Source organism: Lutra lutra, chromosome 5 (assembly GCF_902655055.1).
Source record: "Lutra lutra chromosome 5, mLutLut1.2, whole genome shotgun sequence".
Classification (NCBI taxonomy): Eukaryota; Metazoa; Chordata; class Mammalia; order Carnivora; family Mustelidae; genus Lutra; species Lutra lutra.
The window spans coordinates 92,788,132-92,815,875 of record NC_062282.1 but is presented as its reverse complement, the minus strand read 5'-3'; the positions used below and the strand labels follow the sequence as shown (position 1 = coordinate 92,815,875).

Here is a 27,744-nt window from a genome sequence, read left to right as displayed (position 1 = left end):
GTCTCTGTGTTATCACTTGAAAACAAGTGAATTTAGAGGGCTTGTTGGTCATGTATGATTTCAAACACAGGCTACCTGAGAGCCTTTTACTTTACAGAGGCCCTAGAAGGTATTTTAAGGAGACAGGCAGTATGTTTTTCTGTCTAGGAGAAATATAACCCAAGCCACAAAAGCAAACTGTGTATGCAATTATACATTTTCTAGCAACCATGTTAAGTGAAAAGAAAAGGGACGCCTGGGTGGTTCATTGGGTTAAGCCTCTGCCTCTGGCTCAGGTCGTGATCTCAGGGTCTTGGGATCGAGTTCCTCATTGGGCTCCCTGCTCAGCAGGAAGCCTGCTTTCCCCTCTCTGCCTGCATCTCTGCCCACTTGTGATCGATCTCTCTCTCTCTCTCTCTCTCTGTCAAATAAATAAAATCTTTAAAAAAAAAAAAAAGTGAAAAGAAAGATGTGGAATTATCTTTAAGATTATATCATATTTAACTCAATATATCCCAAATATTATCATTTCAACATATAATCAATATTTTGCGAAAATTAATTTAGATATTCTGTGCTTTTTTTAATACCAAGTCTTCAAAATCCTGTGTATTTTACACTTAAAGCATGTCTTATTTTGAACTAACCACATTTCAAGTACTCAGGAGCCACATGCAGCTACTGGGTATTAGCACAAGTCTGGAAAAGTCTTACTCAAAATGTGATCCAAGGACTGTCAACACCAGCAACACATCCCAGAAATAAAAATTCCCAATTCTCTCTCCAAACCTACATTGTGAAGACAGGGGCTGGAGGTAAAAAATGTGTAAGTTTTTAGTAAGTTCTCCAGGTAAATCTTCTAACTGCCAAAGTCTGAGAAGCACGACTTCTGAACATCTGAAACTAAGGTACATTTCAAAGTCCAGCTAATGCAGTGGATGACAAAATGTAATCCAGATTCTACTATACGTTCCTACAAAGAAGAGTAGAACAGCACTGATCTGCAGATCTCATAAGGAATCATTATTATATGAAGAACACGAATTCAGTGATTCTTCCCCAATAAATGGAAGAACAGCCGGCTAAAATTAAAAAAAAAAAAAATTTTTTTAAGCACAAATATCTGAGCATATATATTATATGCCAAGCATTGTATTAAATGCTTTTTTATTCACTTATTTATTCCTAATAATAATTCTATACAATAATAATTCTATGTAGTAGATACTATTATCCCAACCTTTTAAGTAGATAACTAAAGAATTGGAGACCTTAGCTTGCAAAGGCCACAATCTATGAAATAGCGGGGCTTAGACTTGAACACCAAAGCCACTGGCCTTAATCAGTATCTAATACTGTCTTCCTTGAGGGACAGAACTGATGTCTACCACAACTTTGTAGTACCAGGAGCCCAACAAAATACATGATCTATGCTTGCTTAACAGGTACTTGGTGAATAAAGGAAAGCGGTCAATTTTGAACCAAAGAGTACTTTATAAAGAACCACAAGGTGGCTAATTAACAGATTTATACAGTAAAACTACTGAAAACCTGCTGCGTACCAAGCACTGTTTCAGGGGCTAGGAGTACAGCAGCAAACAAAGCAGCTTCCCTGGCTTCATACCACTTGCATTCTAGAGGAAGTGACTTTGTTTTAAAAAAATAATTTTCTTTTTAAAGAAAAAACCAGAGGTAGTAATATGAAGAAAATACAATAATGTTAAAGATCAACTGCAAGTTTCCATTGGGCATTCAGAGAGGGACGGCTTCTATTAAGTGACATTTACAAGAGGCATGAAAGACAAGAGACCCAGGCATGCAAAGATCGGAAAACAAAGCTCCAGACAGGGAAAACCATGGGAAACAAGGCCGTAAGATTAGAAACAAACTTAAGAAGTCCCATGTAATTGACACTTAATGAGAAAAAAAGGAAAATGGAACCAGCTGAGATTGAAGAAGTCGGCAGGAACATACATGTATGACCTTGTAGGAGAAAAAAAGCGTATGGACTTTTATACATGTACCACAAAAGCCAGGGGAAGAATGTGAATATATGAATATGAATATAATAGATAAAAGGTTCTACCAGCGTTCATCCCACCCAACCCACCCTACCCTTCAAGAAAAAAGAAAAAGGCCACGTCTGTGGTTGAACTGGTGACAGACAAATCTCTTCTCCTTTTAAAGGTCTGTTTATTTCTTCACTGATTTAGCAAATAATCCATGGGTGACGCTTGGACGACACCTTAGGAATATTCTATTCCCCTACAGACGTTCTTTCACCTACTGGTTTTAACATTTTGGGAGCTACTACTTGAAAAATAAAATCACTGATTATTGTCAACCTCCAGAGCAATTTTTAACTACAGCAAGTCGGAGCACTCACATACACACATATCTTCACACTTGTCTGAACCTTCACAGCAAGGCAATCTGTAATCTATACACTTGTATCCTTTATGCTTGGCTTTACATTCACCATTCACCTATTCTAATGGAAGCTGTTAGAGTTTCCATCCCTACCTCCCTCCAGTATCTTGCTCCATCCAGGTCTTCCACAGAAGCATAAATCTTGTCCCTCTGTGTCCTGCTTTTGAACCTCATTCCCAAGAAGCCCATCCAGCCTGGGACAAAGATATATTCCTGGAGAATCAATTTTGTGCCAAGCACTATGATCATTGTTAGGACAGTAAGAACCAGAAAGGTCGCTTTCTCTACCCAAATTCTGATAGTGAAGTGGGAAGCAGAGAGACCTATTCTAATGTAATTCTAAAAAGTAAGATTCTAGAATACCGGCTGGAATCCAGAGCATATTTCCTCCACAGAAACAATATTATGAGTGGTTCATCTAATGAGTAAAAAGGCTTTTAGGTCAGAGAAAGAAGCAACCTTTCAGCCGTTCTACTGGAAAGATTACTAAGTGCTAATTAACTTATAAAGGAGACTTTAAAAGGCAATCAGTTCCTAAATTGCAGATTAAATGCGTCATCAAAAATAACGATTCAGGAATGACAGAACTATAATAGATTATTTAAAATACCATATTGCTAGAGCCTATTAAGTATTTTAAAGATGCCATAACAAGACTATAAAAGCAAATCTGGCATGTGGAATAATATCCCTGTTATGCAAGAGAAAGAACCTACAGCTATCAACAGAGTTGTCCAGGGTCAGAGAGCAAACTAGGACATAATAGAGCAAGGCCTGATAACCAAATCTCTAAGACACAAGCTCTCCCTACTAGAACAGAAAATGGCCTCACCACACCACCCGACTTCCCCAACACCTTTACAAATACACTGTGTTCTCACATGATGGGTTCCTGAAGAAACAGTCAAAAAGATTCCTGAATCTAAAGCGGAGATGCAACGTAGGGGGGTTGGGGGGTAGGAAAAGAATAAATGAAACAAGATGGGATCGGGAGGGAGACAAACCATAAGAAACTCTTAATCTCACAAAACAAACTGAGGATTGCAGGGGTGGTGGTGGTAGGGAGAGGGTGGTGGGGTTATGTACATTGGGGAAGGTATGTGCTATGGTGAGTGCTGTAAAGTGTGCAAACCTGGCGATTCACAGACCTGTATCCCTGGGGCTAATAATACACTATATGTTAATTTAAAAAAATATTTTTAATAAATAAATAATAAAAAAAATTAAAAGATTCCTAAATCCATTATTATCTAAAAGGATCATGTTGGGAGCCTGGGTGGCTCAGTGGGTTAAGCCGCTGCCTTCGGCTCAGGTCATGATCTCAGGGTCCTGGGATCGAGTCCCGCATCGGGCTCTCTGCTCAGCAGGGAGCCTGCTTCCCTCTCTCTCTCTCTTTCTCTCTCTCTCTGCGCCTGCCTCTCCGTCTACTTGTGATCTCTCTCTGTCAAATAAATAAATTTTAAAAAAATAATAATAAAAAAATAAAAGGATCATGTTTTCTATGCAGTCAATATTCTTAAGTACTCAAATGTAGAATTCTTTTCAAAGGACATCACGGCGATGAAGAACTGAAGAACAGGGAGAAATGTATTGAATCATTCAAATATAACAGTGTGGAAATAAAGTTCATTTGAAAAGATCTGAAAAGATACACGACTATGGACTACTCACAGTCAGGTTAGAGGGTGGTACACCCAGGAAACTAACCTTCAATACCCTTTTTTAGAATTAGCATGCAGAAATTTAATAGGGTTGCTACTGTTATTTCCACTTGGTAATGAGCAGACACATGGCTTGACTCCAAAAAAACCTCAAGACCTGAGAGTAACAGAGAAAGACAAAGTGGGAGGAAGAAAGGAAGGGAGGACAGCAAGGGGGTGGGGGGGGGGGGGAGTCAGGGAGAGACACCCTGACTAACTCCTGGGAAGAGCTAAAGGTATTTCTCAAAGAACCTGAAAGGATTTTCATGGAGACCATCACCAAATAAGCCTGAAGGCCAGGGAAGCAAGTCTCTCACAGCAGAAGTACAAGTGTGTCCTTGATGTACAAATGTCTCTGCGTAGTAACAGAAATCATCTCACTGTATTAAAAGAATGAATGCCAGGGCGCCTGGGTGGCTCCGTCATTAATAGTCTGCCTTCAGCTCAGGTCATGATCCCAGAGTCATGGGATCTAGCCCCATGCTGGGCTCCCAGCTCAGCAGTAAACCTGCTTCTCCCTCTCCCACTCCCCCTGCTTGTATTCCCTCTGTTCTTCTCTCTCTCTCTCCCCCCCCACTGATGAATGAATGAATGAATAAATAAATAAATAAATAAATGTATGTCTAGGTTTCCTGATTAATAATGTACACAGTGAGGTTGCTCTGATTTTCATCAATGTGCCTAACTTCAATTTTACAGGCAAGAGGTGAAAATGTTTATATTTTATTAGTTCTGAACTAAACTATAAAAGAGAATTATTCAAAATCTAAATTTTGATAAATGTATCACTTATAAACATACAGGTATGTTCTTTTTTCTCCAAGAATAATAAAAAAGAAGAATGTGCAAATTAAAAGGACAGGCACTTCATCTCACTATTTTACAACTCAGTTCAGTTTATTACTGGAGTTATTGTAGTCGTTAATACTATTAGCATCTAAGCAACCAAGAAATAAGTGACCGAGAGCCTGAAAATACTCATACTCCATAACTGGACTTTCTAGGCTCATTAGTGGAAGTCACTTTCCAAATTCTGGAAAAATCCAAAGTCCAAAGATTTATAGATGTGCCTATAATCGGAAATTTACTAATTTTTATTAAAACAAACAAGTAGACAAGGGAAAACTCAGCATCCCTGCCTGGTACCAACTTCCCAGTACCCAGTACCCAGTACCGACTTCCCACTACTGCAATGACTTTAATTTTAGCCATGATGATTTTCTACTACATTATCTTTATTTGTCCTTCATTATAAAACATGCCACACAAACAATACCTCCACACCACTATTAAATATTAAAGTGGTGAGTGAAATGACTTAGGGAAAAAAAGGTATACAGCAAAAATGGAACAAAATAAGTTTCAAAATCAAAAAAGGCTCTCCCAGTGAAATAACTTATTCAAACATTTATCAATAAGTGATGCTAAAACCATTAAGTGAAAGAACAACTTTTAGGAACAGAATATTCCCACTGTGTTCAAATAGATTACTTGCTAAATGCAGTGAAGAAACAGACCTTTAAAATGCAGGTTATCTGTTACTAGCTCAACTAATAGTAGTACAAACTTAGTATCAACAATAGCTTCACAACTTGATCTTAAGTGCCTCCCCAGGTGATGTAATAAGAAGTATGCAAGCTCACCTCTAAAATACAGAGTATTGGGTGCCTGGGTGGCTCAGTGGGTTAAGCCGCTGCCTTCGGCTCAGGTCATGATCTCAGGGTCCTGGGATCGAGTCCCGCATCGGGCTCTCTGCTCTGCAGGGAGCCTGCTTCTTCCTCTCTCTCTGCCTGCCTCTCTGCCTACTTGTGATCTCTGTCTGTCAAATAAATAAATAAAATCTTTAAAAAAATAAAATAAAATAAAATACAGAGTATCATACACCTTAATCTAACCAGGATTCTAGGGGGGGCCTGGGTGGCTTATTCGGTTAAGTGTCTGTCTTTGGCTCAGGTCACGATCCCAGGCTCCTGGAATCGAGCCTGGTGTCAGATTCTCTGCTCAGTGGGGAGCCTGCTTCTCTCTCTCCCTCTGCCTGCCATCCCCCCTGCTTATGCTCTCTCTCTCTCTGTCAAATAAATAAAATCTAAGAAAAAGAAAAAAAAACTAACCACAACTCTAGACTCGACTTCCAATTTAAAAAAACCAGAGGAGAGGGGCGCCTGGGTGGTTGAGTGGGTTAAAGCCTCTGCCTTTGGCTTGGTCATGATCTCAGGGTCCTGAGATCAGGCCCCGCGTCAGGCTCTCTGCTCAGAAGGGAAGCTGCTTCCCCCACCTCTCTCTCTGCCTACTTGTGATCTCTGTCAAATAAATAAATAAAATCTTAAAAAAAAAAAAAAGTAAACATACTCTAACTATACAATGCAGCAATTGCACTTTTTGCTATTTACCCAAAGGAGTTGAAAACTATGTCCACAAAAAAACTGCACATATGGGGCACCTGGGTGGCTCAGTGGGTTAAAGCCTCTGCCTTCGGCTCAGGTCATGGCCCCAGGGTCCTGGGATCGAGCCCCACATCGGGCTCTCTGCTCAGCGGGAGCCTGCTCTCTCTCTGCCTGCCTCTCTTCCTACTTGTGATCTCTCTCTCTCTCTCTCTCTCTGTGTCAAATAAATTAAAAAAAAAAAAAAAAACTTAAAAAAACAAGTTTGTTTAAAAAAAAAAACTGCACATATGTTTATACAACATTATTCGTAACTGCCAAAACTTAGAACCAACCAAGATATCCTTCAGTAGGTGAACAAATAAACAAACTATGGTATATGCTGACAAGAGAATATTACTCAGTGCTAAAAAGAAATTATCAAGCCATGAAAAGACCATGGAGGAAACTAAAATATATAGACATGGAGTAACCTAAATACATATCACTAAGTGCAAGAAGCCAATCTAAGAGGCTACCTACTGTAGGACTTCAACTAACACTCTAGAAAAGCCAAAACTAGATACAATGAAAAGATCAGTTGAGTGGGAGGGGATATAAATAGGCAGAGCAGAGATCCCTAAGGCAGTGAAAATTCTCTATGATAGATATATGTCATTATACCTTTGTCCAAACCCACTGAACACACAACACCAAAGGTGAACCCTTGAGGAAACTATGTGCTATGAGTGATTATGATATGTCAAAGTAGGTTCAACCTTGGTGAAAAACTGTACCATTATGGTGAGTGATGGTGGTAATGGAGGAGAATGTACATGTGTAGGGGCAGGGAGTATGTTGGAACTCTCTGTACCTTACTCTTAATTAAGTGTAAACCTAAAACTGTTCTTAAAAAAAAAAAAGTTTATTAAAAAAAGGCAAAGGATTTGAATACACAGTTCTACAAAGATAAACAGATGGTCTATAAACATGAAAAGATGCCTAACGTCATTAGCCATTAGAGAAACAGAAATCAAAACAACTAGTATGGCTACAATCAAAAAGACATAATACAAGGTACCGGTGAAGCTGTGGAAAAACTGGAACTCTCACGCACTGCTGGTGCAAATGTAAAGTGGTGTAGCTACTTTGGAAGCCTGTCAGTGTCTCAAAATCTTAAAGAGTTTGTGTAAGATTCAAAAATTCTACCTCTTGGTATATACCCAAGAGAAATGAAGATTTATATCTACATTTGTTGTACATTTGTACAAAAATGTTAATAGCAACATTATAACAGCAAAAAGTGAAAACAGCTCAAATGCAGTATTTCCATCCAATAAAACAGTATCTGGCAATCAAAGGACTGAAATCCTGCAACATGCCACACCATGAATGAACCCTGAAAACATGATGCTAGGTGAAAGAAGCCAGTCACAAAGACCACATGAGAACTCTTTTATTGAAAAGTCCAAAACAGACAAATTTATAAAAATAAAAAGTATATAAGTGGTTGTCTAGGCTGGAGGATTGAGGGAAAATGTGGAGTGACTGCTGACTGGGATGCAGTTTCTATTTGGGTTGATGAAAATGTTCTAAAATTGTAGTGACAGTCGCACAACTCTGCGAATGCACTAAAACAACTGAATTGGACACCTTCAGTTAGTGAACTGTATGATCTGTGCATTATACCTTAATAAAACTGTTTGGGTTTTTTAAAATGCTTTGACTATGTAAATGCCAAAGTCAGCAAGAAACAAGGAAGTAACTAAAGAAGTAAAAAACATGTGGCTGGAGTATCGACAGCCATAACTGATGTCAGTTCAGAACTAGGAAGATTACTTGTTCAAGAAACAAAAGCATGATGAAAGCACATACGATTTGTGACACAAACCAAGGAGATTCCAAAGATACTAGCCCCATTCAAATCCATATCGCACCATTCAAATTCACTTGTGTTTCTTGACAGAGGCCATTTCAGTCTGAACGAGAAAATTCTTCTCTGTGCACACATTATAGGTGGTTTAGCATCCCTTCATACTGTATGTTAATAATACTTCCTATGGATTTTGACCAGAGTTCCACAGATCTTGAAATACCCTCAAGTTAAAGAATCACCAGGGCTACTGAAGCATTCGCCATGTACTTCATGCAGACTGTCAAAGACTGATCTACCATGGAGTAAAAGATACGCAACAATACATATGTAACAAGGAGAGGAGATAGTTCCTTGTTTTCTCTTCTCTGCTGCTAAAATATATTCTACATAATCAAGAGTTTCAAAGGACCTACAAATTCTTGCTTGGTGACAGACACTATAAGTAAGCTTTAAATCAGGACTTAAAATAAATCAGGACTCCTAAACCAGGACTTAAAAATACTCTCTTTTGGTCTGTTTTGTAATTAGAGAAATATCTATGATGTCAAATAATAAGTGCTACATAAAATATAGGTATAAGACTATACAATATAAAAAAAAAAGACTATACAAATATAAAAACACCTAGGAATAAAGACAAACAAGAAACACATCAAACTGTACACAGCTGTTGTGCTAAGGTAGTCCCAGAGATTATATGGATTCTTTTAGTCTAAAAATTTAACCTTAGTGATGAAAAAAACACCTTTTTAAAAGGTCCAGATTTTTCCCTTTATATCTGCTCTGAATTTCCATGGGAGTATTTGCTTGATTTCTCTTTCCTGTCCTAAAACATCCCAAATTCTCAAGAGCTGCAAATCCTCATTTATTTCTCATCAAGTACATACCAAAAAAATCATGGCAATATATTAAAGATACCACAGTTAAGTAAGTAATGTGGTCAATTATTGCACTGTCAACATAACAGTTCACGAGAGAAAACTTAAAAACTTCATCTTTCAGTCGCAAGAAGTAGATAAGCAACAGTTCTGCCATATTACCTGAATTTGTAATGGCGACATTTACCGAAAAGACAACCGTCCTGACTCACAGGACACTGAGTGTTGTAGTCAAACTGCAGTTTCAAGTAGTCATCTCTACAATGCATTTAATATTCTTACTATTTGGTTTATGAAAACTGTATTTTAAGATATTTAACATCTGAGGGGTGCCTGGGTGGCTCAGTGGGTTAGGCCTCTGCCTTCAGCCCAGGTCATGTCTCAGGATCCTGGGATAGAGCCCCACATTGGGCTCTCTGCCCGGCAGAAGGCCTGTTTCCCCCTCTCTGTCTGCCTGCCTCTCTGCTTGCTTGTGATCTCTCTCTGTCAAATAAATAAATAAAATCTTTTTTAAAAAAGAAAAAAAAGAATTAACATCTGAGAAAAATTAATCTGAAAATTCGTATTATTTCCTTTCCTTCAAGCTTTGTATATTGCATACAGTACACAACTATTACATAAAAGGAAAACAAATTTCTAATTGTTAGCAAAACCGTCTTTAATTTCATTTCTAAGTATTCTGCATCCCAGTGTCTACATCAGTTTGTTTCTTTAGCAGGTAACAAACTACTAGATCTACTAGTCCTACTAAAGATATAAAAAGAAATCAAGTAACCTGTAGTGCCACCTGATGGTAAGAAGTCCATACCACACCCCAAACAGTATGTTCCCAGCATCCTAATCCTTCTTCCCCTCAAGGAGAGCCAGGGGAAGAAGAGGACACTGGCGTTCTCAGTGACCACTTGGCCAAAACAACCATCTGGAAATAGAGCAAGGGTTTTCAGGGTTGAAAAAGTAGGGCAAAGAATGCTGAAAAGAGAGGCTCTGACGGAAAGAAATGAATAGGGGCATAAAAATAATGTAATGAAGACCTCACCCTGAAGCAAACAAAACATGACCACCAAAGAACTTCCTTATGGCACTGTCTCTACTTTCGCAGTTAAATACTACATGATTAAAAATACTCTCTAGGCACGCCTGGGTGGCTCAGTGGATTAAAGCCTCTGCCTTCGGCTCGGGTCGTGATCCCAGGGTCCTGGGATCGAGCCCCACATCGGGCTCTCTGCTCCGCGGGGAGCCTGCTTCCTCCTCGCTCTCTGCCTGCCTCTCTTCCTAGTTGTGATCTCTCTCTGTCAAATGAATAAATAAAATCTTAAAAAAAAAAATACTCTCTATCAAAAGATAATGGGAGATGAAGACATGAATGTGTTCTGAGCTTTACACAAAGTAAATGTGATGGAATTTAAGAAAATGTAATAGTGTAAACAATGTTCTAACAAAACATGACTGAGAAACTGTGGAACAGGAAGAATCAGAGTGATAGAAAGGGATAAAATCTGCTAGTGAGAAAAGCACTGCAGAACCCACACTGAAGAGAAATGTAAATATTCAGAAAGAAAGAAAAGAATGGCCAGATACATGCACCTGAACAAGTGGTATTAATAACTTGAAAGTTCCTAATTTTCCTCCTGGAAGAAAAAGATGAAAAATATAAGCAATACAGTATTGACCATGTACTACTAGAGCATTTCCCTAAAGAGGAATAAATTTCCGTGAAGACCAGGGAAAAATTTAAAGATAATCAAAACAGAAAAGTTGTTTTAGGACACTTAAAGGGACATTTTATTACTTTAAAATATTTTATTTATTTATTTTTTAAGTGACCTCTATGCCCAATGTAGGGCTCAAACTCCTGACCCCAAGATCAAGAGTCACATGCTCTACTGACTGAGGCAGCCAGGTGCCCTGACATTTTATTATTCTGAGAAACCAAAGTCTCAAAATACAAGAAAGCGGCTTGCCAAAAGAATTAGTTAAATCTAAACCAAACCAAACTCCTAGATCTCTTTAGAACATACTTAGAAGGGAAGTTAGATGGAGGGAACATGAAAAAAGACTGACCCCATGACTGATAATTGTTAAAGCTGGTTGACAGGTAGGCAGAGGTTCATTATATACTTCTACTTTGGGGTATTTTTTTTTTTTAAATGGTAGCTAACAGACCATGACACAGATTAAAGCTGTTGTTCACAGCTAACATCACCTCCTCTGGAGAAGCACAACTGAGCTAGACAGTAAAGCACTCCTTCTCTCACACTCTTTATTCTAAACAGTATGTACTTCTATTGTTACACCTACTTCTTATTTACTTGCATCCCATCTACAAAATCACAAGCTGCTTAAAGGCAAAAATTGTCCTGATTCATCTATATATGCCAGCAACTAGTACCATGTCAGGGATACAGCAATGCTCAGTAAATGTCTGATGAACCGAACAAAGAAATAATGTGACCATAACTTCTAAGGGTGGAAGGCAAACCTAGAAAAGGTAAAACAGGAGTGAGCCTGGGTAGGTCAGATGGAAGAGCATGCCACTCTAGGTCTCTAGGTCATGAGTTTGAGCCACACAGTGAATGAATGAACAGTCCAATCAGTATCTTCAGCTACTGAAATGCAGCACACTGGAGTGCCTAGGTGGCACAGTCGGCTGAGGGCCCACCTCTTGATTTCAGCTCAGATCATGATCTCAGGTTCATGAGATTGAACGATCTGAGTCATCTCCGTCCTGGGTGTGGTGCCTGCTTAAGAGTCTCTCTCTCCTCCCCCTCTACCCCCTCCTCTCTCTCTCTCTCTCTAAGAAAGAAAGAAAGAAAGAGAAATGGGGCACATCAAGGCAGCAAAATTTAGCAATACCTTTGCTAAATACTAAATACTAATACCCTTTGCTCTAATCCTGTGTCCTCTATCAACTTTCTGATATTTATTCACTTTACATTAATTTTTCTACATTCATTCATTCATTTATGAACACCTACAAATGCCAAGTATCATTCTATGCACTTCAAATGTATGAATGAACCAGAAAGACAAAAAAATCCCTGCCACTTATAGAAAGTATAATGTACTGGCAGAGATAGGGAAATAAATGGGTAAACTATACACAGTACTTAAGAAGACAGTAAACAGGACCAAAAGATAGCTTATAAGAGAAGTTCAGTCCAATAAACCCAAATGTGTGTGTCTCACTAGTTTTTAGTAAAATGGCACTGATAAACTGCAATAAATCTCTTGCCTACTCAGTATATACTAGTGCCCCTCATGACTGAGTACTTCCTAATAGGAAAAGTTAAGCTTATCCAAGGGGTGCCTGGGTGGCTCAGTGGGTTAAGCCTCTGCCTTTGGCTCAGGTCATGATCCCAAGGTCCTGATATCCAGCCCGCATCAAGCTCTCTGCTCAGCAGGGAGCCTGTTCCTCCCCCACCCGACTGCCCCTCTGCCTGCCTCTCTGCCTACTTGTGATCTCTGTCTGTCAAATAAATAAATACACTTTTTCTTTTTCTTTTTTTTTTAAGATTTTATTTATTCATTTGACAGAGATCACAAGTAGGCAGAGAGTCAGGCAGAGAGAGAGGAGGAAGCAGGCTCCCCACTGAGCAGAGAGCCCGACGCGGGGCTCGATCTCAGGACCCTGAGATCATGACCTGAGCCGATGGCAGAGGCTTTAACCCACTGAGCCACCCAGGCGCCCCAATAAATACACTCTTAAAAAAAAAAAAGTTATCCTTGGGGCACCTGGGCTCAGAAGGTTAAACACCCTGCCTTCAGCTCAGGTCATGATCCCAGGGTCCTGGGATTGAGCCCTGTATCTGAGCCCTGTATCAGGCTCCCTGCTCAGCGGGAAGTCTGCTTCTCCCTCTCCCTCTGCCCCTCCACCCTTCCACCCGTTCATGCTTGCTCACGCTCTCTAATAAATAAAATCTTAAGGAAAAAAAAAAAAGCTTATCCTAAACAACAGTGACTCCCAGCAAGGTACTGCCAGTCCCGAAGCCTCAACTACAGTCACTATCACCGTCTTTAACATCTCATCACCCTCTTTAACATCTCTTTAGTTGAAACAAACAAAAACCACTGTGTATAAAAACTACAAAAGAGCAATTACGGTGATTGGCTTTAAAGTTCCTTTTATTATGTAAAACAAAGAAAAAGGAAGGGAAGGCAGTAAGCTAGATTTTGAGCAAGATACTGTTCTATGAACTGGAGTAATAACACAGCCTAAATTTAATAGACTCTGACTGGATTTAAGTTTAGGAGAACCTTTCACTAAGTGCTAAGGGATCATCCGTCTTCTCCAAACACATACAACTTTGACTGATAGTTTCCAACTACTGGTGCAGGATATCACGGTCTAGAACACTGTCTTAAAAGAATCTCATTCTAGAGATTCCTGGGTGGCTTAGTCGGTTAAGCGTCTGCCTTCGGCTCACGTCCTGATCCTGGGGTCCTGGGATCGAGCCCCGCTCTCCACCAGTCAGCTCTCTGCTCAGTGGGAAGACTGCTTCTCCCTCTCCCTCTGCCTGCTGCTCTGTCCTGCTTGTATGCACTCTCTTTCTCTGTCAAATAAATAAATAAAACCTTAAAAAAAAGGCGGGGACAAATCATTTAAGACAAAAAATCTCATTCTTGCAAGAGTCTAGTATAAGGAGTCACTGCATTTATAAAAGCTCATTCATCAAAAGGTACACGGGCTGCATGACATCAATGTCCCCACAACTAGGAACTAGAATACATTTTATCATTGAAATAATGTTTTTGATCATGAAAATAATTTTTCTATCACCTTGGAGCCATTTATCAAATCAGTTCTCTAAGAGGTAAATACAGTTGACCCTCAAACAATGCCTGTAACTTTTGACTCCCCAGAAGTTTAACTGATAACCTAACGAGGAGAAGGTTTAACAATAACAACTGTTGGGGTGCTTGGGTGGCTCAATGGGTTAAGCGTCTGCCTTAGGCTCAGGTCATGGTCTCAGGGTCCTGATATCGAGCTCCGCATTGGGCTCTCTGCTCCGGGGGGAGCCTGCTTTCCCCTCTCTCACTGCCTGCCTCTCTGCCTACTTGTGAACTCTGTCCGTCAAATAAATAAGTAAAATCTTAAAAAAAAAAAAAAAATAGTAACGACTGTTGTTTTAAGTGACATGTATTATATCCTGTATTCTTACAATGTAGTAAGCTAAAGAAAATATTAAGATAATTGTAAGGATGAAAAAATACATTTATAGTAGAGTATCAAACAAAATATACCTATAAGTGGACCCACAGATTTCAAACCCATATTGGTCAGCGGCCAACTGCGTATCTGATTTAAGCATTTTGTTTTACTGACCAAGAAACTACATCCCAAAGAGGTTAAGGGGATAAACTGTGACTTCTCTAAAGTCCCAGCCTTATCAGCAACATTTCTAGAACTAGTTTACAAGTCTACTATGCTAACCCAACACTCTACTGACTACATTTTTCATTTTCATCACACAGCTGTCCATTAATACCTCAAGTGAAATTAACTGATGTGATTTTTTTTTTTTAGTTTTAGACTTGCGAACCAAAATACGAGACTGTAGCTCAATTTCCTGCTCAATTATATTACATAAAAAATGAAAACCAAAAATTAATGGAGTCAATGAAAATACCATAGGCAACATTAACAAGGTAAGACTTGGAAGACGTTTTAAATGACTAAACAGGAACACTGGGTGGCTAGGTCAGTTAAGTGGCTGCCTTCAGCTCAGGTCGTGATCCCTGCGTTCTGGGATCCAGCCCCGCATCCGGCTCCCTGCCTGGCAGGAAGCCTGCTTCTCCCTCTCCTGCTCCCCCTGCTTGTGTTCCCTCTATCGCCGTGTCTATCTCTGTCAAATAAATAAATAAGATCTTTAAAAATAAATAAAAACTAGACAAAGAATTATTATGCAGAATATACAACAAACCCTTGTAAATCAACAAAACAAGAAATATAAAAAAAAATTGGGCGAAGGGTATAGACAATTCATGAACAGAAAAAGCCAAATGGATAATAAACATCAGAAGACATGCTACCTTACTGCTTACTACAAATCTAAAAAACAGAGCTATTACTTTACAATCATCAGATTAGCAAAAATTTAAAAGTCCAGAAATACTCAACACTAGCAAGAACATATGGAAATAGAGACCCTTATGCACTGCTGCTAAGAGCATACATTGGTACGACGACTTGAGAGCGTTCCTGCCATCTCTCATAAACTTAAGAGTGTGTGTGTGTACACGTGTGTGCACACGTGTATCTTACGACAAACATGGTATATCCTATGACCCAGCAGTTGCACATCGGTGCTATAACCAAAGAAACTCCCACACTGGCTTATAGGAAGGAGACAGGGGTAAAGGGGGCTCATCTTGGGAGTTGTCTATAATAAGAAACAAGAGACAAGATGTGTCCATCTACAGTGGAATAGATACATCAATTCTATCTTGTAGAACTGGTTTCCTCTGACTGGAAAACTCTTGCCCTTAGGTATCTGCATGTCTTATTCTTTAACTTCAAATCAGTCTTTGCTCAAGTTATCAATTCATCAAGTAGATTATCCCTTACCACCGATTTTAAACTACCTGACCCTTCAACCCAGAATCCCTCTGGTCTGGATATCTTTCTTAATTTTTCTGCACAACCCTTTTAACTATTTGACATTCTAATATCTATGTGTTTATTGTCCTGACTCCCCCAGTTAGAACTTAAGATTCAGAGACCAGAACTTCAATTTCCTCAATGGTGTATTGCTAGAATCTAAGAAAGTACCTGGCACATATGAAAGCAATGACTGAATATTTGTTAAATAAGTGAATTCAATCACTAAATCACAATCTCTGCTTATAATTGTATAAAGTCACAAAAATGAACCCACCTCTGACTTTTCAAGCCAACTCAACCTCACCTCCAGAGTATTTAACAATCTACCTTGTTTCAACTCTCTGGTCATACAACTTGCATTCACAGTACTCAACAAAGGAGTTTCTATTGGCCAGTCACTACTCTGAGAGATAAAAAATAAAATAAAATAAAGTAAGAGTCTTTGAAGTTCAGTTCAAAAATGGCAGCAGTGGCTGGGTCCTGGGTTTCCAGGCTGCTAGGCTGGTCTAGGGCCCAACTAGGATGGTCCTTGTCAAGTGGCATCCAGGGCAAGAAGGGCTCCGCTCACATGTGGAACGCCCTCATCTACTCTATGGTGCTCCCAGACATGAGAGTAAGCATCTTCCCAAAGTTGCATCACATCAGCACAAGAGATTTTAGTTCATCACCTATCTCCAAATCCATATCCGGTTCAAGGCCTTTCCCTGGGGAGACGGTAATCATACTTTATTCCATAACTCTTATATGAAAATCCACTTCTGACTGACTGGATATGAAGATGAAAAAACAGAATGCAGACCACTATCCAGTGGGGACCACAGCCCTGGTCTGGACCATGACTCTGCACAGGGACCAGAAAAGTAAATGGAAACTTAAACTCACCTTCTTTACTTCTAACAAATGATGACCACTATACTGATCTTCCATCCCTTTGGCTATAGCAGAAGATATAATAATATAATTAATTAATAATATAATTAATACATGGCTTAGATTAGATCACACAAAACAAACCAAAAGAATCTTGGCATTCAACTCTGAAGAGGAAAAGACAACAAAGCTGTTTTGGAAGAACTTCAGTGGAAGACCTAACTCAGTGTAAGCAGGCTGGTTAAAGCCTGGTGGGCAGGAAAGGGGAATAAGACAGCATTTATGCTGGGTCATGAAAGTAGAACAGGAGTTACCCAAATGATTATGTTATGAGTGTTTGTCAAACAGATGATGGGTACAATCTAGGCAGAAGACACATACCATATTAATGTCTCAATTTTAAAAAATATGGGGCACCTGGGTGGCTCAGTGGGTTAAGTCTCTGCCTTCGGCTCAGGTCATCATCTCAGGGTTCTGGGATCGAGTTCCACATCAGACTCCGCATTGGGCTCTCTGCTCAGTAGGGAGCCTGCTTCCCCCCCCCCACCCCCCGCCTGCCTCTCTGCCTACTTGTGATCTCTGTCAAATAAATAAAATCTTTTTTAAAAAATAAAATAAAATAAAAAACATTCTAACACTCCTGAATAATTGAAAATAGTTCAGCATTACAGAATAATGTGAAGCAGAAAACAGCAGAAGAAAGCAAAAAGCAGGGGCTGGGTGCCTCGGTAGGTTAAGCATCTGCTTTCAGTTCAGGTCATTATCCCAGGGTCCTGGAACTGAGTCCCATGTTGGGCCCTCTGCTCAGTGGGGAATCTGCTTCTCCCTCTCCCTCTTCCACTCCCCCTGCTTATGCTCTCTCTGTCTCTGTCAAATAAATAAATAAAATCGAAAGAAAGAGAGAGAGAGAAAGAAAAAGAAAGGGAAGGGAAAGGGAAAAGGAAAGGAAAGGAGCAAGCAAGGTCCAAATCACTAAGGTCTGTATTTCCTAAATTTGGTAGTTTGGATTTTAATCTGAAAGCCTGAATGGAAAGACTGCAGAAAAACCGTACAATCTGCCTATTAAAAAAAAAAAGGAAGGGTAAAGGGGGATTGATAGCCACTCTTAGGAGAAAGGAAATTACTTAGAGTGTTTACATGAAAGTCCTCATAATGATAGTCTGAACCAAGGTGGTTGCTGCAGGGAAAAATGGATGAAAGATGTAGAACAAGATTTAGTAAAAGATTAGGGGTTTGGGGAGTGGGTAGCATTCAAGGGTAATAAGAGGGAAAAGTTAAGACTTGGGGCATCTCCAAATGAAGGACAATGATCACAGAAGGAAAAGAAGTAACTTGAGAAGTGAGAAAAGCAATTTTTGAGTTGAACTTAAGGTATCTTAAGACAACCACAATGCGTCAGAGTTGAAGAGTAATATGTGCTAAAGAGACAGAGATTTGTTAGTCTAAAAATAAAGACTGTGGTTGCTGTCACCAGAGATAAGACCATTCAAGAGCAGGCAGAGGCAAGAGAGCAGAAGACCGGGCCTCAGTGTGAAAGGAGGATCTGAAGTATCAGAAAAAAATACACCAAGGAAAGACTGACCAAGACACAAGAGGAAAATAAGGAACCCACAGGGTCCCAGAAGCATAAGAGAATTTCAAAGAAGACAACTACTCAAAATGTCAAATGATGGAAAAGATTCTACTAGACTTCACAACAAAGAGATCAATATTCCAGACACTCAAAGGAAATAGAGATGAAACTGAAGAGGAATCTAGAATGAAGAGAGTGTATTTAAGATAAATGTGTTTAAATCTTAATAAGTTAGAGTTAGCTGAGAGTAAAAAGGGAGTAACCAAGTGTTATGGACTGAAATGTATTCCCCCAAAATTCACACATTGGAGCCCAAAGCCCCAGAACCCTCAGTATTGGAGGTAAGATTTTTGAAGAGGTGATTAAGTTAAAATGAGGTCATCAGAGGTGCTCCTGGGTGGCTCAGTCGTTAAGCGTCTGCCTTCGGCTCAGGTCATGATCCCAGGGTCCTGGAATGGAGCCCCCAATCGGGTTTCCTGCTCAATGGGGAGCCTGCTTCTCCCTCTCCAGCTCCCCTGCGCTTGTGTTCCCTCTCTCTAGCTATCTCTCTATAATAAATAAATAAAATCTTTAAAAAGAAAAAAAGAGAGAGAGACACCAGAGATTCTCGTGCACAAAGGTGCGTCTGTAAGTCAAAGAGAAAAGCCTCAGAGGAAATCACTCCTGCTGGAACCCAGATCTTGGACCTCTAGTGTCCAGAACTGTGAGAAAATAATTTTGCATTGCTTAGGCCACCCAGTCTGTGGTATTCTCTCACAGGAGCCCTAAAAAACTAATACAATACATCAAGGAAACATTGTCCCTGAGGAGAAAAAATTCAGAGCACAATGAGAGATGAACAGACAGTTGACCTGTTTAAAGGTGAAAAAGGACAAAAAACAATTGTTTCCCACCAATGTATTTCATTTCCTCTGTGAAGAAGTGACCTCATCCACAAAAGAGTAAGGGGGGAAGGTGGTGGGTTCATAACCACTATCGGAAAGAGCAGTTACCAGCAACACACAGAATTATTGGGCTGCTTGTCCATTACTCGATCAATGTTTGTTGTAGAATGAATACCTAACTCTCATTCAATGAATACTTTAGTTCCATTTTATTAAAGGAGTAACTAGCAAAACAAAAGCACTAGTATAAGTCAGAACCTGGGTTATGAATTTAATTATGCGACCTCATGCAAGTCACTTACCATTGCTGGGTCTCAAGTTTCTTCAACCAAATGAATCAGACTTGATAATCAGCAAAAGACTGCTTCTGATCAAAATAAATGCTGTGATTTTTATGCAGGTGTATGCATGACCTCAGTCTTCCAACTTATTTCAACCAAAGTAGTATGTCTCAAGCTTTAATATAAATTCTCATCATCAGGAGAGCTTGTTAAATGCAGGTTCTGGTTCATTAGGTTTGGGGTTAAGCCTGAGCTTCCGCATTCTGAACCAACGCTGAGGTGATGCCATGCACCACGTTTTGAGTAGCAAGGGTGCAGATCCAGCACAAGCTCTGCAAAGCGTGTAATTTTGGGCTTATCTGTAATCAGCCTGATATTAAAACTAAACAACATCGCTCCAGACTCACACCTGCACTAAGTATGTCTTGCCATTCCCTAAAACACTCTGAAATTAACTTGATGATAGTCCTCATTTGGTGCAGATAGGAAAAGACAGAAATGAGTAATACTGGAATCAATAACATCATATTAAGAGAAGCAAGATTAAATACCAATGCACCGAAATGGGTGAAGGGGATTAAAGGGTGCAAACCTACAGTTATAAAATAAATAAGTCACAGGGTGAAAAGTACAACACAGGAAATATGGTCACTAATACTGTAACAACACTGCATGGTGACAGATAGTAATGACACTTATCATGGTAAGCACAGTATACTGTACAGAATTGTCAAATCACCGTGTTGTACACCTGAAACTAATACAACATTGTACGTCAAATATACGTCAAGGACTACAATAAATATAAATACAAACACAAATATATATGAACATACATACAACACAAAGGTCAAAATCCATCTAGTCATATTTCCTTTCCCAAAACATAAATATTTTGGTATCTACAAAAACATATTTAGCTCTGGGAAAGTCTTCAGTATATTTTAACTGCCACATGCCTACAAGGATTCTTTTGCATTATGGTTTGATCCTGAATATAAACTTTGTCAATGGCACAAGACTTCAATACTTTTATACTAATTACCAAATAATCTTCATATATTTGTTTAGAACCTCCAATCCTATTGCCATGATTGAATTCATTCGTGATGAGAATTTTCTTCTGCTCTAGGAAATCTAACTAGGACAGAGACAGCCCAGCTGACTGAGGGCTATAATATATGGCCAAATTATTGCTATAATTAAACCATTTTTACTATTCCCTATACTAGGTTACAGGAGGAAAAAATTCCACAATCCATTCACAACCAACAGGGATTTTCATTCTAATCTCAAAGCAATCTTCAGTGAGCAAAGATAAAAAGAAAAGGTGTCATACAACGGAAGCCTTATAGTCACTCTCCCCTTAACCTGAAGCCTCTAAGCTGAAAAGAGAAGCTTAAAATAACGTTAAAATGGAGTGAACCCACTATCCAAGAAAAAAATATATATATATGGCTGTAAACTGCTCTTACCCTCTTGTGAAGAATATCCAATTCTCAAAGGCACTACACCTCCCTACAACTGAGCTCGCTTATATTGGGGTGGAGAGGAGGTACGTCAATTGCAATCTTGGCACCCGCAGGCAATTTACCACTTCTACCTAAATAAATTTAGTCAAGTCACTTACAAACAATACTTTCCTCATTCCCCACTATGTAACAAAAGAATAAATAAGAATGACAAGTGCAATGGGCCTCAAAATAGTTTTGCTGAATCACAAATACCCCCAATATAAAGCTGCAGAAGTCGCTGAGCTTGAGCATTGGCGGCCATACCTCAGCAAGCGGCTCCCCTCTGAAAATGTGTAACTTCCTTCACCTGTTCATTAAAGGCAAGGAAGGGTCTAACGTTTAATTAAAGCTTTCACAGTATCGCTATTAGCATCAATGTAGAGTGTGCAATAACAATATACACTAGTTTTATACTAAAGATGTCCACGTTCTCTCAAAATTTGCACCACCTATCCCCCAAGGGCAAATGCACCACCCTGGCCAGCAACCGCAGCCACAATGGGCACCCTATGCTCTTCTCATCTTGGAACCCAGTCCCTGCCTCCCTGCACCCCGATTCCTCCCCGACAAATCCTCCCCCCACCCTGGGGCTGACTTGGCCAGCCCCCAGCTCCTAATGGTTCCTAGGGTTACGCAGAGAATCAAGCCTGCAGGCCGCCCTCGCCGCGTTACTGGATCCCTCGTCTGCGGGTTGCCCCACGTTCTTCCCTCGCCTCTCCGGTCTCCGCTGCCCAACCCACACCTCCCTTCCACTCGCGCGCTCTGTGGCTCTCAGGCCTCACCGTTTGGTTCGGTCCGGAATAGACCGGCTCTCCCGCTTCCACTCCCCAACACGAAGCGAAGTCGGTTGGTCCCGCGCCCCACGCTTACAATCCACACGCCGCCGCCTACTGATGCCGAAAGCGGCTTCTAGGAACGCGCCATGTTCAGCGTCGCAGCTCCAAACGACGCGGACGCGCGAATACTGCGTCACAGACACCCAAAACGCGTGGAAGAGGCAAAGTCAGGAGAGGATAGGAGGACGGCAGGAGAATAGGGAGGGGCTTCCCCTTCGAAACTGAAGGCGCCGGGGGGCTAAAACTCAGCTGTCTGCGCTTGCGCGGTAGAGAGCCAGGAGCCTGGAGTCGGCCAGATCTGTAACCATGGGAACATTAACTCTGCCTAACCCAACTACCAAAAGCATCGGTTGTGTCCTGGGTTGCTTGAAGCTTGTTTGAATCGGAACCGTTTTCTCTTCCCATTTCCGGATACCTGTTCTAAACTGTATTGTTTTACAGGTCCGTCTCAGCTGAGAAGAGTTATTAAAATCATCTTACTCTCTCACTGGCCAACCGTCTCGCGAAAATTTATTTTTGACTTTTTTTTAAGTCCTACATTTGCTGGGCGCTCTACTCCAGAACTATAGCAAGAATGAAAAGATTAAAAAGGAAAATTCCACTTCTACCTGCCTCTACTACTAGCTAGCTTAACAACCTAAGTTTTCTTTAGAAGGAGAAGTTGTAAAGACATGGTTGAGGGTTCAGAAAGAAAAATAAAAATAATTAACATTTATTGAACATTTAGAATGTGCCAGATACAATTTTTTTTTAAGATTTATTTATTTGACAGACAGAGATCACAAGTAGGCAGAGAGGCAGGCAGAGAGGAAGGGAAGCAGGATCCCTGCTGAGCAGAGAGCCTGACATGGGGTTTGATCCCAGGACCCTGGGATCATGACCTAAGCTGAAGGCAGAGGCTTTAACCCACTGAACCCCCCAGTCGCCCCCTAGATACAATTCTAAGATCTTTTCATGAATCATGTATTTATACAGATCCTCAAAACAATCTATAAGGTGCTTTTTATTAACACCATTTTATAGATTAAGAAACTGAAGCATAGAGAAGTCAACTAATCTGTCTAAGGTAGCACAGCTAGTAAGGGGCATTGTTAGGATTTGAACCAGGCAACCATAAAGCCTACATTAAATACAAGAGTATTTATCACACAAGGGCTGTTCTAAAAGTAAAAATATAAGAAGTTATTTAAATAACCACAAAAAAAGGAGTGCCTTATCATAATATATGCATATATAATAAATTACATATTGGCCTCTAGAAGTTATGTTGGCATGTTAACACATTCATAATGCATTGGATGAGTGGGTTACAAAACAATACGTTCAATATGGTCCAATTTTTGGAAATAAATATATCACAAAATGTTAACAAGGTTTGTCACTAGTTGAATGGTATTGTGGGCATGTTTCATTAATTTATTTCTTTACTTAGCCTGATTGTATCTTCTGATTTTATTGAAAGGTAATACTTGTCAGGGTTGGGGCGCCTGGGTGGCTCAGCGGGTTGAGCCGCTGCCTTCGGCTCAGGTCGTGATCTCAGGGTCCTGGGATCGGGCCCCGCATCGGGCTCTCTGCTCGGAAGCCTGCTTCTTCCTCTCTCTCTGCCTGCCTCTCTGCCTACTTGTGATCTCTCTCTGTCAAATGAATAGGTGAAATCTTTAAAAAAAAAAAAAAAAAGAATACTTGTCAGGGTTGTTTTTTTTTTTAAGATTTTATTTATTGACAGAGAGAGAGAGAGAGAGAGGGAACATAAGCAGGGGGAGCAGGAGAGGGAGAAGCAAGCTTCCCACCCAGCAGAAAGCCCCACGTGGGGCTCAATCCCAGAACCCTGGGATCATGACCTGACACTTAACAACTGAGCCACCCAGGGGCCCCAATACTTGTCAGGTTTTAAATGTTCATAGAATCACATGGGATCTTGTTAAAATATAGATGATGATTCCGCTGGTCTGAGGTGGGACCAGAGAGTCTTCAATTCTAATGAGTTTCCAGTTAATTCTAATACTCTTGGTCCACAGATCACACATTGAGTAAAAGTCAAATAGGAATATGCAATATGTGTGCGTGTGTGTACATGTGTATACATATACATACATACATACATATATACACATATATACACATATACATACATATATAACCTAATTTGAATTATAATGAAGAAGTTGATTTAGAAGAATAGAACTTTTCTATTTGGAAAAATGGATCTTTTGGAAATCTAATAAAAGCTATAACTTAGAAAAATGCACACATGCAAATTTCACCTACAATTTCAGGACCTCCAACGAGATGCACTTGGAGGTCCTACCTTTAGTTATGATGAATACCTAGTCATATAATTTATACAAGATAAATAGGTACAGCTACATAAATAATCTTATAATACTGCATTTATTGCTATATTCTTATATTCTCAAGGTTCTTTAAAGAAAAGGGCAAATATTTAAATTATCATTGGGCCCATTCAGAATATATTTGAAATATAAATATAAATTCAGTGTTTTCCCCTCTAAACAGTTGAGAACTGAAAAGAAAGCAGAAAGTTGATGAAGCAAATGATAAAGAAACACTGGCTTCCCTCACCCCTCAATCTCAAGTAGTTTCCAACATGCAAATAAGTTTAATAACTACATAATCATTTTGCCTCAATAATTATATTATGATAACTACACTTAATATTCCTTATATGCCAATTCTTTAAAGTGTCTAGCATTGAGCTGTAGACATTTCATATAATTCATTAATTTTCATCCCATCCTATATGGAGAGTATTCTTTTCCTCATTTTACAGACTGGATAATGTTCATAGGAATTCGTCATTTGTTCACGTTCAAATTCTTACGTGGAGGAACACAGACTCAAATTTAGATATATGCTTTGTAGTTGGTAGGATAAAAGAGATCCACATCCTAATCTCTAAAACTTGTGAATATATTATTTTTCATAACAAAATGATATGGCTTTGCAGATACGGCTACCTTTGCAGATATGGCTACATTAAGTATCTTGAGATGGGAAGATTATTCTGGATTATCCTGGGGGCTCAATGTAGTCACAAGGCCATTTTCTAAGACGGAGGGAGGCAGAAGTGTAAGAGAGAAATGTGACCATGGAAGTACAGGTCGCAGGGATATGAAGCCATGAGTAAAGGAATGCAGGCAGCCTAGAGAAGCTGGAAAAGTCAGACTCTCTCCTAAATTGTGGAAGAAACTCAGTCCTGCAGAGAATTTTAGACTCCTTACCTTCAGAATTCTAAGAATAAATTCATGCTGTTTTTAAACTAGTTTGTGATACTTCTTTCCAGCAGCAAGAGAAAACTAACTGGTGTTCCAAAGTCACAGGCTTTCTAATTTGCTACATTTCACTTAAAATTTGTGTATTGCAACTTGTGTAAAACTGAGTCTTGGGCAACTCTCTATTATAAAAGAGCTCTCATTAGGTGCTGATCGATTAACTCATCTGATGCTTACCAAGTTAGGAAAATAAGTCTTTGAGAAACTAATTGATCTGCCCTTGATAATACAATTTGTAGCAGATTGTCTCAGTCACTATTTTTTAAAAACCCGAAACAATACAAATGTCTTTCAATAAGGATCTATTACATAAATAGAATCATAGAACACTATCCACTTATTTAAAATGGTGATGGAGACTTGTATTTATCAACATTAAAAGATGTCCTTCAGGGGCGCCTGGGTGGCTCAGTGGGTTAGAGCCTCTGCCTTTGGCTCGGGTCATGATCTCAGGGTCCTGGGATCGAGCCCCGCATTGGGCTCTCTGCTCTGTGGGGGACCTGCTTCCCTCTCTCTCTGCCTGCCTCTCTGCCTACTTGTGATCTCTCTCTGTCGAATAAATAAATAAAATCTTTAAAAAAAAAAAAAGATGTCCTTCATATGCAGTTAGATAAAAACAGAAGAGTCTAATATATCCAAAAAGTCTTAGAAACTATCAGTACATTAATGAAAGCTAATTCTGAGGGGTGGGTTTCATTTTCCAAAATCTTTTCTATTATCTAAACTTTTTTACAATGCCTAAGTATTAGTTTAACAAAGAAAATAATAAAACGATTTCTAGTTTGGAAGAGGAAATATAAGAATATCCTCTACCAGGGCGCCTGTGTGGCTCAGTGGGTTAAGCCTCTGCCTTCGGCTCAGGTCATGATCTCCACGTCCTGGGATTGAGCCCCCCGTCAGGCTCCTTGCTCAGCAAGGACCCTGCTTCTCCCTCTCCCTCTGCCTGCTGCTCCCCCTGCTTGTGCTCTCTCTCCCTGTCAAATAAATAAATAAAATGTTTTTTTTAAAGGAACTATATTTTATACAAGAAAATGCTTACAACATTTTATTGTTATTCTTTTTTTTTTTTTTTTAATTTGACAGAGAGATCACAAGCAGGCAGAGAGGCAGGCAGAGAGAGAGGAGGAAGCAGGCTCCCCGAGAGAGCAGAGAGCCCGATGCGGGGCTCGATCCCAGGACTCCGAGATCATGACCTGAGCCGAAGGCAGCGGCTTAACCCACTGAGCCACCCAGGCGCCCCTATTGTTATTCTTTATTACATTTCCTGGCACATATAAAAAGTTATCATTTTAAGCATGCTGTGAATTTAAGTGAGCCTCTTCTTCTACCACAGCAAGTGCTATTATAATTCTTTTTCAAGTTATAGTATATTAAAAAACAAAAAATATAGGAATGGCAAAGAATCCACTGTGTACATCCAAAGGGAAAAATGACTATTTTTCATTAACAAAGGAGATAAATATGAACCAGAGAAGCATAAAATTATTTATTATAATTCAAAGCCATTTGTGGCTGCAAAGATAACTCAAATACATTCCAGCATAAACTCCCAATGCTCCTGTCTTTAATGCAGCTCATAACCCGGTGTCACACAATTTTCTAGGACTTACGGATCCACGGTGCACCCAACATTATCTCACTTCTGAATTCTGCCTTGATACTAACAGAAAAAAAAAAATCTGTGAATATGGGCAAAAGAATAAAGGACCCCAATTATAAGAACAAGTCTCCCATACTAATGACAGTAGCCCTCCCCATGCTCTTTTATTTCTATAGAATTTCCTTAATCTACTTTATTTTAGTGCAGAAAGTAACAAATCTTTACCTGTGGTACACACCAGAATTTCCTAGAGGGTTTGTTAAAAATGCATTTGCCAGGGCCCAATCTTACTCTGATCCAGAATGTTCAGGGTGGGGCTTAGACATGTGAATTTTCATTATGTGCTATATTAGTTTGCTCGGGCTGCCGTATCAAATACCACAGACTGGGTGGCTTAAAGAATAGAAATGTATTTTCTCACAGTTCTAGAGGCTAGAAACTGAAGATCAAGGTGTCAGCATGGTTGATTTCTCCTCAGGCCTCTCTCCTTGGCTTGTTGATGACCACCTCCCTGCATCCCCATAAGGTCTTCTCTGTGCACACACACACCCCTGCTGCTTGTGTATACAAATGTCCTCCTTTTGTAAGGATACCAGTTGTTGGATTAGGGCCCAGCCTAGTGATCTCATTCTGCTTAATCATCTCTTTAAAGGTCCCAACTCCAAATAGAGACACATTGTGAGGTACATGAAGTTAGGGCTTCTAACAGATGAATTTGGGGAGGATACAATTCAGCTGTAACAGGTGCCGCATTGTTTCTGATACAGGTGGTCCAAGATTCACATATAGACAAGTATCGGTTTAGATTCTAGGTAAGCTAAATGTACACACTCACCTTAGTCATTTAGTTTTCTGTGCCTTAAAACATGTGGTCTCCTCTAGGAGGGTCTTGGTCTTTTACTCCTAAGAAAATATCATTTGATTATCATTTGGTTCTCCATCCTTGTTATCTACTCTATTCACTCTTTAGCAAAAGCAAAGGAGACTTACATTTTGCAGTAGTACCCTGAACTATGAAAAGAGGGATTCTGTCTAGGACACAGATTCACCTAGAAGTTTAATGTTAAAC

At 39.7% G+C, this 27,744-nt stretch overlaps 1 protein-coding gene across 6 annotated transcripts in view; it reads right to left on the bottom strand.

The window, feature by feature from the left end:
- IPO11 (importin 11) overlaps positions 1-27,744 on the bottom strand; it is a 214,877-nt gene extending 187,133 nt beyond the window's left edge. For 2 of the 6 annotated variants that reach the window (XM_047731306.1, XM_047731307.1), the window contains exon 1: positions 27,511-27,741. In XM_047731306.1, coding sequence (XP_047587262.1) covers positions 27,511-27,519 — 9 coding nt within the window. In that variant the 5' untranslated portion in view covers positions 27,520-27,741. Of the gene's footprint in view, positions 1-21,728; positions 21,917-27,510 lie in introns of those variants that run through there. The other 4 variants (XR_007127672.1, XM_047731305.1, XM_047731303.1 and 1 more) reach the window with 4 other exon arrangements.